A 15,506-nucleotide genomic window follows, 5' to 3' on the forward strand; every position below is an offset into this window, starting at 1 on the left:
AGCATGAACATACTTGATCTGAATCTCAAAAGTGAATGTGCAGCTGAGAGGCCCCACAGGCTGCTCTCCCCTTCTCCTTTAAAAAGAAAATATGGTAAATATCAAGAAATGGCTAAGAGTGGCTCAGATCTGTAAATTATAAAATGCATGTTACTAGAAGTAACTGCCCACCTTAAACTTCACAAAAAATGTTTCTTGGAGGTGTTTAAATAGGAAAAATTAAAGTGCAATGCTGATCTTCAATGGTTATGGAGTACTTTATTTCTGCTTTGAAATGAAGGTGGTAACTCATCCCAAATGTTGAAATAATTGTTGTGAACATAATTGACTCACAAATAGCAAATTTTCCGGTCTTTGCACACTTCATGAAGCTGCTAGCTATACTGTCCTGTCACGAAGAGTGGCTTACCAAACATCAAACACACAACTGTGTGACCTGACTGCCAGCAGCAATGGCACGAGCCAGGCACAGCAAATGCAGAAGAGGATGTGAATGCAATTATCTGCTATGACTGAAACCAGGGAGATCTTTACATGGGCAGAACTTAATTACTTGAACTCGGCCAGCACCCCTCCTCTGCAAAAACCATAATGAGAGTTTACTGGGTTTGCACTCCAGCGTTTCATCATAAAGGCAATATGATGACCCAGCCTGTCAGGATGCAGTAATGAGTTTTGACACATCTGAAGCCTATTCATCCCACTTTGTGCAGCACTGCGTTATTTCTTGGAAGTCTTCCACCCAACCACTGCATAGTCTCAAACCCACTAAAAACACAAATGTTCCTGAGGTTACAGCTTGGGGAAAATTGTTGCTAAATGATGTTCAAAGCCAAGAAAAATTTTACTGTTTTTTTTCTGAAATTATTTTGGCTGTGAACTCCTGTCTGTTTCACTTGAGTTCTGGATGTACCACTGTTAATATATTGCCTGCATAAACTGGGATACACTTTAGTATCTAAAGTTATAAATACGCTTTAAAAAGTAGACATCCAACTCTGGGTCTTAGAAGGTCGTCAAGTGGAAAGTGAACCTTTGTCCTTTAAGAGTTAAAAAAAAAAAATAATTTCAATATAGTAATTTATTAGAGGCCAATTTCTTTCCTAGAGCAATTGGTTGAGTGCCACTACGAGTACAATATACGTCCACCTCCTACCTCCAAAAGACACTGTAAGGGATTTAAAATTCTGTGTCCCATCTCTGTCTAGGGTGAGCAGCTAACCATCTCACTTGTCTTCACCTAACCTTCATCATATTCCCATGATTTCCCTCTTCCACTCCAATTTCTCACCCACTGCGGCATGCCAGACAGTTCATTCATATGAAAATGTGATCATATAAATAAATATACAGAATACAAAGGAAAAGCAGGAAATAAATTACAAATATTTGAAGCATTAGATAATAAAATGCCACAGAGAGGGAACCTCTTTAGTTCATGAACAGTCAACTGAGAGAAGAAAAGAATTGTACTTTAAAGTAGAAAGAAAAAAAGGGAAAAACATACCCAGTAAAGTAGCCTTACCTTTAGTTTTGAAGGAAAAGTTGCAGTAATTGCAGTGGTAAGGACGGACATCAGTGTGTGTGCGAATGTGCTTCTTCAGCATGCTGGGCTTCTTGCAACGTATTCCACACTCCTCACAGATATACTTCCCTCTCCCTCTCCCTCTCACATACACATAGTCTTCATTTGACTTGTACCTAGTAACAGTACCATGAGAGTGGGCAATCAGTTGTAATGGAAAAATAAGTCCAGCTAGAAACCCTCAGCTACCAGAATTTTTAAAATAACATATAAGATGAAAATCCATGACTGACAAAACCAATCATGCTCTTTGCCTGCTCACTCCTGCATGTATTTGTTAAATTCATATCTATATTTATCACTAGCTAGTCATAGACCTGTTTAGGAATAGAAGCTAATCTTTTTAAATAAAGGTACTGTTGATACTAAGTATTTAAAGATTTCAAATTTCCTCTTAGCAACACAGGAACATATCTTTTAAAGGTGTCAGTTCTTGGAAGCAGGTTTGAGCACCATGAGGGAGCTTTAAAAGAGCATCTTGGAAGCTCTGCTTTGTGCAGAAAAGGAGTAACATTAGTTACAATGATGAGAAAGTCTTTAAAATTCCCTATCAATGTCCTCTGGACTCAGCCTATGGGGACTGTCTCTAGATAGAAAAAGTCATTCAGATTCAATTATGCCCTTCATATTTCCACTCAAGGGTGCCAAATGTTGTGTTACACTTTTGTGACCTGGTCCTTGAAATGTCTGCATCTGAGCAGAGACACAACAATATTTTACCTGGGCAGCTGGTAATGATTTAACTGCTGGCCTAGACTAGATTCAAATTGGGAACCTAATTGGGTACTAATAAAGTAACTAAAGCCCTAGAGTTGACCATTGAGACTAATCAAACATGAACTATTTATGCTACAAAATTTTACAGGTGTTACTGGCACTTTTCTATTTAAAAATCCGCTTTTCTATTTAAAAATTTTATAAGATATTGCACACAGTGCAACACTGTAGCTAAAGCAACAGATATTTACATCAGGCAGCAGGTTTGAAGTATTATGGTGCAGGGAGGAGGGCTCTCAGTAAATATTTCCATGGCACTTTTCAAATCAGAGCTCTCCAGCCTGTGTATGCCACAGCAAGCTGCCAGACAGAGATGGCACTGCAGGCTACTCCTTAGCCCCTGGACTATTTCCTCTCCAGCTACAGTTATACAACCTTGCTGCAGAATAGGTATTATTTATCATGTAAGAGAAACATAGGAACAGAATTTACATTTCTGGCCGTATCTAGCTGCTCTTAGAACTGATTAATGCTCATACCCTGGGAAAAAAAATGAATCGCACAACCTACTGTTCTTTATTTTATTACCCCTTCTCATAACTCTCATGGCTCCATGCTACTGATGACTTTCCATTTTTCTTGGAAACATAAACCAACATCCACAGACCACAATATGGCAACTGTTGTTTAAAATAAATCAATCAGGAAGCAACATTTCTGCAAAGTCTAGAATCAAGGAAAAAAAATCTTCCCAATGATATCTAGTATACAAAGTACAATACTTGCCCTCCATCAAATATTTTAACTCTTCTTGGTACAGTTTTGATAAACGAGTTTTCTTTATCATGTTCAGTGCTCGATTCAGAGTTTTCCTTATTGCTGAATTCAGTTGGAGTCAATTTTTTCCTGTTTAATCCTCTCTGAAAGAAAATGAGATATGCTTATCATTAAAATTGGTGTCTTTCATATGCTATTGAAACATACAAGTTATCGTGAATGAAAGCATCATAAAAGCCACAATTCTAATAATTGGTTTTTAAAACTGTTAAGATACATGAAACAAAAAATATCTTTTGCTAAACTTCTTCTCTACTATGCATTGCCTGTTTGTGGACTGCTAAATCTATACAGAGATTATGGCCCTGAAGGAAACCAGGAATGCTTTGAGTCTGAAGCAGGACATTCCTTTTCCTTGTCCTGGGAAGATAAAGGTTATGCTTTTTAGCTCACAAATAGCCTTCAGAGAAAGATGTGTACAATCAAACCAAAGTGCTTCCTGAACAGCAGCACCTGGACCAGCCTGTCTGCTGACCCCTGTATCCTGATACAGCAGCGCCTCATGGCCTGCAGGAGCTGCCTTCCCATGGCACAGGCAGAGAGGAGAAGGGTGGGAAGGAGGGGTGTAGCTAAGGAGGTTATTAACAGGTAACATTTCTGAGTGCTAATGTTTTTCAAGAACTACAGCTCTTTTGCTCTGGAGACTGACTGCTCCCCATTTGATGAGGTTATTAACAGGGGTTCCAGAACCCTCCCAAAGCAAGATTCCACACTTAATTTCCTACTGCCAGACCAAATTACAAGAAGAAGCATACAGTTGTCTAGCAGAACAAGATTTTATTTCTTCATTTTGCTTGATTATTAGTCAAGGAACTTTTTTTTTGTTTGTTTTAAGGAGAATGAGTTCCTCCAACATTTGCCAATTAAAATTTACTCCTTCCAACCCTAGGATATTTATAAAATGGGCAACAATGAAGGAATGATCCAATTAGCCAGCAATTATTACAGCTATATTTATAAACTGTTCTACCCACGTAGCTGGCTCATTTACCTCATTTGCTCATATTGATAAGTGAATAGAATGATGAGAGGAAAAAAAAGTCTGGCCTTATGTTTTTCACTCATTATAAAATTTAATGCTGTAAGCTTATGAATTCTTGGCAAGAGGAATGACTGCACTGGCTGGCTTAAAATGACTGATCAGTTATGCTGGTTGTTACATACATTGAAGGGTGACATCATTCTGGCACCCGGTTCTTGCCCATTGTCCTTCATGCAGCCTCAGACACTGCCTTCACTTCTAATTCTCACAGGATAAGGAATTAACACAGATCAGAAGAAAAGCATCTTCCTATTCAATTGAGAGCCCCAGGAAGCTGCACATGCACAAGCACTACCCCAATCCATACACCCTCACACAGCCCCCCGCATTGATTCAGGCTGCATTTTCAAACGTCTGAGCACTTCTACCAAAGCACACATGACAACTCTGCTGCCTGTGTGTAGGAAGACAGAAATTTCACCCTGCATGTTTCAACAGCATTCATACAAGGTGAAAGGAGATGATGCTCTGGATGAGAAATATCAGAAGTGAAGCCTGCTCCAATAATCACAACTCAGCCATTCTGCAGTTCCTATACACTACCTGGCACACAAACTGCTTTTGTGTCCACTGCAAACAAAGAGTAACAAGGTGAGATTTGTAGCTTAACAGGAAGAGAGCTGTGGAAAATACAGAATACACACAATAAACCAAACACATGAATATTTCCAGCAGCTGAAATAATGCAATCTTTTAGTGCCTGATCCTTCAATACTATATACCATTTATTTTTTTCCAGATTTATTTTTAAGTAGTGAAAAGACAAAGGAAAAAGAAAGATTACAGAAGTCTTAGACCCACGTTGTTATCCAAACGATGATGAAACTGTTACAATAAGTTGCATATTTACAAAAGTATTTAGAATGAGAAAGCTATCATGAAACCAAGTACTTCTCATGCTCCCATCACCCAATCTTTCTTTAAACACATGTCTATGTACAGATATAAGACAGCCCAACTTATGTGTTAAAATTATTTTACCTCCTCTGCTGTACTTAAGTTTAATGGTTATTTGCTGCTTTAGGAAATTGCTCCAGTGCCTTGGACATGTAAAATGCTGATATCAGAGTAAAAGAAACACTGAGTTTCCATCACAGAAATCTACAGAAATCCCACTGACAACGAAAAAAGCAGTCTGTTTAGTTTTTTCTGAAAAATTTCAAACTGATGATGAAAATGACTTGGCCCCTCTGTACATTTTAAGAGCAACCAGTCTCTAACCAGAACAGGTTTCTAGTGTGGAAATCCTTTAATGCACCTCACCTGAAATCTCCCCAAGTACCACATGAACTGGTGGAAAGGGCAGAAAAACAGCAGTGCTGGAAAATGCTCCTCTCTATGATTACTTCTGCCTTCTGTTTTTTAACAGAGACATTTGTCTCTCTACTGCCATAGAGAAAAGGGCCATGATTCATTTCTACTTTACTCATTTTGCTCCAATTTAACTCCACTGTCCTCAATTACTAATATAAAACTGAAAAAAAATTGCTCTTAGGGCTGTCCAGAGACCAGAGTTCAACAGATACTTCTGGTACCTTACAACATCTTTTGGAAAAAAAACATGCTTGCAGCCTGAATAATCAAAATTATAAATTTCAGATTAGAATATTCATTAAACATTTTTCCCACTGGCACAGTCACTTGGGGAAAATGTTTTTAATATCTTTAACCTTTTACTAGTTTACACATAAAAATCTTCTGCATTTTACTACTTTCCAGTGGTGAGCTGGACTGTTGTGGCATATCATCCAAGAAAGGAAAGTTTTCCACAGTTAGGAGAAACTTTCCATTCTTCAGCCTACCCTTGCTCAAAAATCATCACCCTGGAATACTGCACACACTACTGATTCACTTTAGTGAGAAGAGCCAAGATCAATGTGGAGGCTTGAGAAAGATATAACACCAGTGAATTCAAGTGAGAAAAACTGGTGAAAAGTAGTAATAAATGGAACAATAAAATAAAAGGAAGATGGAGATAAAATAAGCCTTTTCCATGCAGGTGAAACCTCCTGTTACATTTTAACATGCTGCACTCATTCCAGGAGCTTCTTTCACAATAACATTTTGTGGTTTGTTTTCTGAATCACTGGAACGTGGCAACTTCACCTATTGCCTCTGAGCAGTGAATTGTGAAGAGCAAACAAAGTCCCTAGGTTCCTTTTTGTTTGCATTTTGTTCACGTGTATCTTCCTTTCCCATGGTACCTATTGTTGAAAGAGCTGCCTTTTTTTGTGACAGTGATTAGTAGCGGTTATGCAGCAGCACGAGGTGTCTGTAAGCATGGTTTAGTTCTGGGGGCAAACCCAGAACAGTTCAGCAAGTTGCTTTATCTCTGTGAGAAGATCAGCAGTTGGAGCCCCATGAGCAGAATACACCAAATGAGTCTGGAAAGGGCTACAGGTCTGAGAGAGGAGGTGAGACATAGCAGTACTGCGTTTTTATTATTATTCATAAATTGGATTATGGTAGCACTTCAAGCTCTCTGTCAGATCAGCGTTAGAATGTGCAAACCACTTGAGCAAACACAACCCCCAACACCTGCAATCCAAACCACGGTTCCCCACGGAACTCAGGACCCTGCCAAGCTTCTAAGCAGGAAATCAACCACTTTCTTTTAGAATTATTTGCTATTTCCTGTGTTGGTTTTGTTTGTGCTGGGTTTTTTGGTTTTGTGTTTGTTGGTTTTTTTAATGGCTTGTTAATTTCCAAAATGATCGCCAACATTCCATCCTCAGACTCCAACAAAAAAAAAAAAACAAAACAGTGGAATTACTGGGCCTGAGCTGAGGAACTTCAGTTTTTGCTTTTTTTAAATATGGCTTCTGGCATCAGCTATTCCATTACCAGGTCTAACTGGAGATTGGTAACACAGAGGTACACTGTAACAGCAGCAGCAACATCATTCTGGAAAACAGCTGAAATTCTGCTACTGTAATCATTAGAAGGGAAAGCAGACAAACTCCGGAAGTATTAGATCAGGTCTCTGAAATTTTTTACTTCTGCCATGGTACACCTTGCTCATGCAATCTGAGGTGCCAATTAAACTTTAATTGGTGCTATTTGCTGCACTTTTTTCCTTAGTAATGGCTCTGAGCAAAGCCTGTAAATCAGCCCAAGCAGAGCTTAAAAACTCTTCATTTCCATCATGCTCATGTGCTTCATTCAAAACATCAGCAAGAAAGACTGAAGAAAGATTAGTAACTGTGTTTCTTTTGTGGCAGAAGCGCTGCAAATGTACCTGACAGATGCTTATTACAGCATTTAAGCACTCCTGGAGTGTTTTAAAATGGTGCTGTCAAAATATTTTAAGAAAATATTATTATCCATTATTTTTATTCTAAACAGAATTTGTTTGTACAGAAAATCTGTTTTTCAGGAGGCATACAATTGCTTTGCTATCACACAATTTCTTCTGAAAGACTGTTCCTCAAAAATAAAACAAACATGACTTGATGACCCAAGGATGTGAGACTTGCCTTAGAAAGACTTGCTCAACTACATGCAATGAAAAAAGCTAAACATTTGTTTCCTTTTTGTTTTTTTAAATTTAGCACTATTTAAGTGCAACATCTCATAAAATATATGAGGAAGCAGACTGAAAAAAAAAAAAAAAGGAGTAAGAGTTTAAACCAAGGCAGCACACTAACATGGAACCAACAAGTTGATTCAACTACAGCCCCAAAAACAAAATCAGCAGCCTGTATGCATTTTCTACAGGGAACATTATGGATAAAGTTTTGAACTCCAATCTAAATGTTAGAAAGTCTCCCACTGATTTCAGGAGGACCACATTTAACTCCACTGTCCTTTTGGCCTTAAAGGTTTCAGCATATCTTCCTGAAATTCTGAAACTACTTCACTTACCACACAGTTTCTCTTGCTATTGCTTTTCTCCCCACTGACAATGTTGTATCTTAGCAAAACATTTAGACACAAACATTCCAGGGTGACCTCTGACAGCAGCAGTTTCTGTTCCTCAACACCCACACAAACAGGGGTCTTTTCCCGAGCCTGTGGAATGTCTCCTCTAGAGTGACTGCTGGCTTATGGACCCTGAATCCCAATGTCTGGGACCTTTTGCTGATGGCAGAAGAACAAATTTCAGTTGCTTTTACCCCCTTGCCAAACCATTTCCATGCCCTGAAGGATCATGGAAAAAGGAAGGTCTATGGCTTTGTGGATGCCCTGTTTTTGCTAGCTCCAATGTGTTTGGCACCAAAGACACAGTGTATGCAGTGCAGAGGAAGGAAAAGCACGAAACCATGCTGCACGCTTCAGAGAGCTTTACAACTTCAGTAGATGGTACAATAAAATCCACTACTGGGTCCATTACAGAGACACAGACACCTGCTGCCATAATGCAGGGCTAAGAGCCACCATCACCCGTGCAGAGCGGTGGTTCAATCACTAAGAACACCAAATCCAGTCTAAACCAAAGAGCTTTGGTCCTCTCTGTAACAAAACTGTCCAGCAAGTAAAATCTTGATCACATCTGTGCAGCCCCAAAACAGCTAAGGAAATAACAAGAGACTATTTTGCTCTGCCACTTTGGACTCTGGAATGATGTGGTTTTTTTATGTGGGTCACAACCTTTGCCTGGATTATAATCCTCGGCACAAGATTTAATGTTATCTTTGGAGCCATATCAATCCAAGAAGTTGTCAGTGGTTTTATGGCAGCGACAATTTTGTCTAAACCTTGCTATTTTTGTCATTATTTCACACCGCTGATTAACCAAGGTGGAAGAAAGGGAAATGTTCCTCTCACAATTAGATGATCAGTGATGGTGAAAACTGTTTTCATGGTGTATCTGTGGACACCTGCTCAAGCTGAGTACTCGTTTGAAGCAGAAAATACCCTTATTGTTCTTTCCTTAGCTGAATTTTAAGGCAAAATATGTAATTATGATCTTAAATTAAGTTAGAAGTGTTTAAAAAATATTTATATCAGACTTACTTTGTTCTACCCTTTGCATGACAAAAAAATAGCCAGACACATTTCTGCCACAACACTCAACACACAGATTTAAGCCCAGGAACTAATTCCCATAAAAATGATAAATCCTTATTCAATTAGGTTTCCTAATTGAATTACTTAAGATCTTTTTAGCAGTTTGATTCAGCGTAATTAGAATAAATAAGCACATATATGGTATGTGGCAGGCATATTACATTCTCTAAAATAAGAAGCATGATTTCCAAAGCAAATCCTCTGTAAATTATCAGTATACATCAAACATAGCTTAAGTACCTTGGTCAAGCTGTTCTTCCACTTGCTTGAATAGACCAATACATCAGATCTGGGGTGAGTAGTTCTTGCTAGAGTGTACAGTGGCTTTTCAACTTTTTGTTTGGAATTGAGGAGGGAGAGAGCTACCTTTGTTGACAAACCGAGTGGATTGGGGTTGTTGGGACTAATGGTCCATGTAGAATAGGCAGAGATTTTTTGATCATTTTGCAGCAGGTGCAATGGTTTTCTCTTCATGAGGTAACACCAAGTAAAATTTGTTGTGGTCTTGAGGCTTGGAAATGACAATCTCTGCAATTCTCCTGCATTCATCACAGCCAGTGTCACTACAGGATTTGCTTGGCCCGGGCTGCTGATGTGGCTACTCTCATCACTGGTGGCTGGGGACCTTCTTTCTTGGCTGCTACTTACAGCCTTGAGAAGAGAACTGTGGCTATTCACTGGAGACAATTCAGAAGGTTTCCTAACTAGAAAAACTGGTGATGTGGAAGACTTAAGGTCTTCAGATTCTGGTGACTTTTTTAGGGTTTCTGAAACCCCAGTGTCAGATGATTGATGGTCAGGCAGGTCTGAAGTACTGGCCTTGCTGCTTTTTTCATGCTGTGTAACAACATCAGGATCCAAGAGGTGATTTTCAAGAGGCTCTGTGGTGCAAACCTGTCTTACCAAAACTGGTTTCTTTTGCTTACTAGTAGGGTCATTAGATCTAATGTTCAGTGAATGCAATGGTCTAGCATCTGTCATACAAGCAGCTCCACTCTCATCTTTAACACGTTTTTGCTGTTTTTCCATGGCAATATCTAAACTGTTTGCTGGGGAAAGCATTCGTTTACTCGAAGCTGTAACTTCTGGCTGAGGGAAGAGTCCGCTAACTGGCACTTTCTGAATGATATTTGAAGAGCTTGACAAAGGTGAATTTCTGGTTCCACTTTCCAGTGGTGAATTTTCAAATTCAAATGAATTTGGCAAAGTCCTCTGGTGATCTTTGTGAGATTTTGGCAGCGGAGTTTTGCCTTCAAGCGTTGGCACCATCACAACATTTGTTTTGCAGAGGGACTGATTTCCCTGATCCTGGGTCACTAAAATGTGAGGCAGGGGTGTAACAGTTGCGAAGCCATAGGATGGCATGCTGCTCTGAATACGGACAGGAACCACAAAAGGAGGAATCTGATGTATCTGACTGCTGCAGTTATTAGGAACAATTTGCTTTAGAGGAGGCACAGAGTATGGATTAGACAGGTCAGAGAGTTTTGTCTGCACTTCAAAGGAAGATGCATTCTGGTCCACCCCAACTTGACTCAGAGCAGTCTGAGTTGATAAAGTATTTTTTAGTAATTTAGAAGAGTATGGCTGACCTATATGTAATGTTTTAACTTGAAGTTGATACTTTGGAGCAAAACAGTCCTTTTTTTCATCAGGATGACAAGAAAGTGAGTATGTGCTTGCTTGCTCCCCTTGGGCTGATGTTTTAGTAGACGGCTGAGAAGGCTGATGAGTCAAGGATGGCTGGCCTTGATTATTCAACATGTGATCTAGAGGCTGCTGAGGTGAAGACAGGCTAGCAGGATTACAATTTTGAATAGTTGAATGAGGTCTGGAGTTAGTCTGTGAATGCTGAGTACTTGAAGGAAACTCCACCGACGGTTTGCCAGAGGTCTGCAGCCTGTGCAATGGCACTGTGGGCACATCTGTGGCATGAGCTGCCTGCAATGAAGAAGTCGATTTCACTTGAGGCTGTTGATTTTCGGGAGCAATATTTAAAGATATTTGTCTTACAAATGGCCCCCTTCTCCTTTCTAGCAGAGGCACGTGTCCAGCAGCTCCGTTTGCAGACGACACTTTAGGAGTGGCTACCTCTACAAGCGGGACAGGTTTTGATGGAGACATGCTTCCACAGTCGAAAGACTTGCTCCTGTAGTCCACAACCTCCATTGAGGGCTGCGTGCAGCTGATCTGCTCTGAGGCAGCACGTCTCATTTCCCGGTAATGAGGTCCAGGCACTGCCAGTGCGTGTGAGCCACCAGGAATCATGAGGAATTCTGACGACTTACTAACGGGCTCTGCTTTGGAAGGGTTCTCAGCCTTTACAGTTTCATCTTTATCAAGTGAAGTTGAGAAACTGGAGGCATGAGACAAGCTACTCTCCCGACTTAGGCTTCTAGAAAGTGTGGAGTCAACACTGGATTCAGCAGATGAATGTTCCATTTCAGCCAGCCGAATTCTCTTCTTCTTCGGCGGAAGCTTTTCTGTTGGCAATTTTGACAGCGTTTCACTGCGTTGTGGCCAGTTAAACCTTTCTGTCTTTTCTGGGTCATTGCATTGGTTCTCTTGCTCTCTGTCTGGTTCTTCTGTGACCAGTATTTCAGGAACCTGGATGTTATGCTGGCGAACGAGTCTTGATGGCTGAAGTGGGGCACTTCTCTCATTAGAAACTAATTGGCTTCCCTGAACTTCCCCTCTAGGTGGTTCTGATGACAAGGGTTGGTGACGCTGGGGAGTGCTAAGATGAGAGTGTCTGTCTTCTTGGATTACAACTGTATTCAAAGAGCGGTGCTTTGCACCCTTGTTGGGTTCTTGAGAAGAAACTGGTGATACTCTTTCAAATGACTCTGATTTCTCAAATGAGCTATTTCTGCTCAGTGAATTTGTGTGCTGTATTACTGAAATGCCAGTCCCTTGTCTTTTCAACTCCCCCTTTTCTTGCAGAGCTGAACTTGCCTGCTTTTCAATGAGGGAAGCCATCTTTGGCTCAGTAGTCTGATCTGTGCCACGAGCCACAAGCTGAATTTGGGAATTCTGAAGCAGAAGTTTGCTTGGTTGTTGTGATCCTACCACAGTTGTGGCACTGTGTTTTGACAGACTGGAAGAATTTGCTGGCTTGCTTTGGCCTTCTGTGTTCTTCGATGGTACACTCGTATCATTTTGCTGTGGGTCATCATCATCACCAACACTTTTCATTTTCCTTCTTTTCCTTATCTGGGGTGTCTGCTCCCAGACACCAGTTGAAGTTGTGACTCTGTAGTGTAGAATTTGAGGCTGTGTACTGTTTGGAGCAGTTTTGTGCTCAGGCTCTCGGATTGCTGCTTTAGTTTTAGGTCCATGCAACTCTGAACAATAAAATTTCTTGTGGTTTTCAAAATTTTCCAGTTTTCTATATCTGTTCCTGCAGGTTTCACATTCAAACATTGTTCCTCGCACCTGAGGGGACTTCTTTGTTTTTTCTGAATTTGATCCCTGTGCCAGAGATTTGCTCCTTTGCAATAAGGATTCATTTGATAAATTACACCCTAGATAATTTTCTTCTACAGATCGCACAGGTCCAAGACCTTGGCTTTCACCAGTAGAAGAATCTTCTATTGCTGCCTGTCTGACCAGGGTCCGAGGATGTCCACCTTGGTTCAGTGGAGTAGCAGGTCCCGACACAAAAACGTCATCGTATAAAGAGCCAATTTTATCATCAAATGACTGGCTTCCTCGAAGAGGATGAGAGGGAGGTATGACATTAGGAGGTACTGCTGAGTAACTGGTGGTAGGCATGGAATTACTTCGTGTTATAGGTAAACAGTCAAGGGATGGTACAGAAAGAAGAAAAACTTGCTTAGATTTCTCAGTGGGTGTGAAAGGAGACTTTGGTATATCAGAGCTTGAGCTAGTTCTTCTTCCCATGGGCTTTAAATCAAACTGGAAAGAATCCTTAAATATGTAAGATTTTGGTGAATCTATGCTTCCTCTTCTTGAAAGAGATGTTCTTCTTGGTTTCACACTATCTAACTGTTTGTCGTCCACAACAGCTTCATTATCAGAAATTAACTTTGAGATACGCTCCTCAAGAGTTTTTGTTGCCAAGGGAGGTCGCATTTGGCCAGAGAGAATCAGATTTTTGTCAGCACAAACAGTTTGTACCACTGATGCTACCATGCCACTTGCTCGTGGCACACAGGGCAGATTTTTATTTGGATCTTTCTCAGAGGTCAACAATCCCCTTACAAAAGGAGCTGGAGGGCTCATTGTTTGATCGGCACTTTCGGAACGAGAGAAATAACCAGAATCAGTACTACCTAAACTTCTAGGGCTCAAAAGACATTTTCCTTGCTGATCTTGAGAACCATCAGTAGCCTGTTGTCTCTGGAGTTGAGCATGAACTGGTCCTCCTGTAGATCCTGGCTGTTCCTCTAACAGGCCTGCTTCTACTTTCTGATGCTGCTTTATGTCATTCTCCTTGAATGAGGCTGTATGTGTTAAATTTGACTGAAGGGTTGTGACTTTAGAATCTCCTTTTCTCTGTGCTGCAGCAAGCTCAGGTGCTGGCTCTGTCACTTTTGGGCTGTCGGCCCTCAATGGAGAAACATTTACAGAATGAACTACTACTTTTGGTAATGCTGCCCTTACTTGAGGTTCTGCATCATGTAATGAAGAGTCACCTGATATACAGTCTGGGTTGCTTAATGTAATAGGGCTTCCTTTCTGCAGTGTTTCTGCATTTGAAATGACTTTCACTAATTGTGCAGGTTCCAGTTCTTGATCATCTTGTCTTTCATCTGCAGTGCCTTCATCTTCACTTTCACCGCTTTCTTCCACATCAGAATGAATGCTAAGTGCTTTGTCCGAGTCATGAGATAAGAAGAGGCCACCTGAATCTGGTTGCAGGACAAGTCCAAGTTTGATAGCATGTGCATGAGATTTTTTGTGCTTGTAGAGATTGCTTTTGGTTTTAAATGAAAACCCACACGTCACACAAGGATATGGTCGCTCTCCAGTATGGGATCGGATGTGCTTTTGGAGAACACTGGGCTTGGCACAGGCCCGATTGCAATACTCACAGACGTATTTCCCTAGCTTTTTAGGCTTCTGGTCTTTCAAGAGGTTACATATTTGTTCTACGCCATGGTTTACAACTGATGCTATCTGGGCTGAATTATACACAGGACCTATAGACAAGTGTGTTGAACTTGAGGTGCTAATTGACAATGGTGAAGACGAACTAGCTACTAAGGGGTTTTGAGAAAAAACCTGAGTTACAGTGGAAGATGAGGTGTGAACGACAGATGAAGTTACTGCTATGCTGTAGATCTGCTGGAGCTTGGGGTTTTCTTGACTCTGCTGTTGCACCAGCGACCTAGTTAAACTTGGACACATAACAACCTGGTGATTTTGCTGACTGGTTTTAGTAATAAGGTCTTGTGAATGAGAAACTGATTGGCCTTGTGCTTGTCCAGTCTTGGCTGTTGTTGCTACATGCACATTGTTCAACGTACATGGGTAATAGGGAGGTCCAGCTGCAAACTCCTGCTGTGACAAAGACGACTGATTTTGGACACTTATTGTATTGGACGTGAGACTAGAAGAGGTGCTTACAGTTTTATTTGGTCTCAGTTTCTCTATCTGCATCCCATAAGGGGGGCACTCTTGTGCTAAGGTGTTCAGTTCAGGCTCCATAGCTTTTAGTAAGACATCGAACGCAGTACGCGTACATGGGGACGATGTACTGCAATCAGCAAAGTTAATACATTCATTACTGTCAGTCTTTGTATTACTTGATGAGGAGTTTGAGGGAGGCTTCCTCTCTGCTGGGTTCAGTTGGTTTGCATCAGTATCCCCTGCTGCCTGTTTACACAAATCTAAGGACTGATGCGTCAGTGAAAGCTTTGTCTGCATTGATGTCTCAGATTTGGTTGTTTCAACACTTATCTCACCGCTAAGTGCTCCCCCATTTTGTTTGGTACATTGATTTCCATTTTGCACGGGCAGGTGATCCTGTGCCGTGGCATGTTCGGAGGCATCCGGAAGAGCTTTTAGCGGTGAAGGGTCTACATTTTGCTTAACCTTGGCTTCAGCAGGGTTTCTCAAAGGCGATTTTGGTATTTTTTTAAGATGGTTTTCAGAAACAATCTTTTTTCTTTTCACACCCTTAATTGTATCTTGGGTTCCTCTAGTACCAGCATCAGTGATTTCTGTGAAAAGACAAAAAGAATAAAAAGAATTAAAAAAAAAATCAAATTGGATAATGGAGTATATTTTTTATTTATACCGTTTTATCATCTCTAAGTTTCAACAGTAAGCCCTGGGGCAACAGGACTG

General features: G+C 40.6%; 1 protein-coding gene across 4 annotated transcripts in view; it reads right to left on the reverse strand.

Annotated features, from left to right (window-relative positions):
• Positions 1-15,506, reverse strand: part of HIVEP1 (HIVEP zinc finger 1) — a 128,179-nt gene that overhangs the window by 23,757 nt on the left and 88,916 nt on the right. For all 4 annotated transcript variants that reach the window (XM_071452056.1, XM_071452048.1, XM_071452029.1 and 1 more), the window contains 3 exons: positions 9,432-15,379; positions 3,089-3,222; positions 1,526-1,701 (listed from right to left, as the gene is read on the reverse strand). In XM_071452056.1, coding sequence (XP_071308157.1) covers positions 1,526-1,701; positions 3,089-3,222; positions 9,432-15,379 — 6,258 coding nt within the window. The remainder of the gene's footprint in view (positions 1-1,525; positions 1,702-3,088; positions 3,223-9,431; positions 15,380-15,506) is intronic.

Source organism: Agelaius tricolor, unplaced genomic scaffold, assembly GCF_023055355.1.
Source record: "Agelaius tricolor isolate 1412-34295 unplaced genomic scaffold, bAgeTri1.0.p SCAF_2, whole genome shotgun sequence".
Taxonomy (NCBI): Eukaryota; Metazoa; Chordata; class Aves; order Passeriformes; family Icteridae; genus Agelaius; species Agelaius tricolor.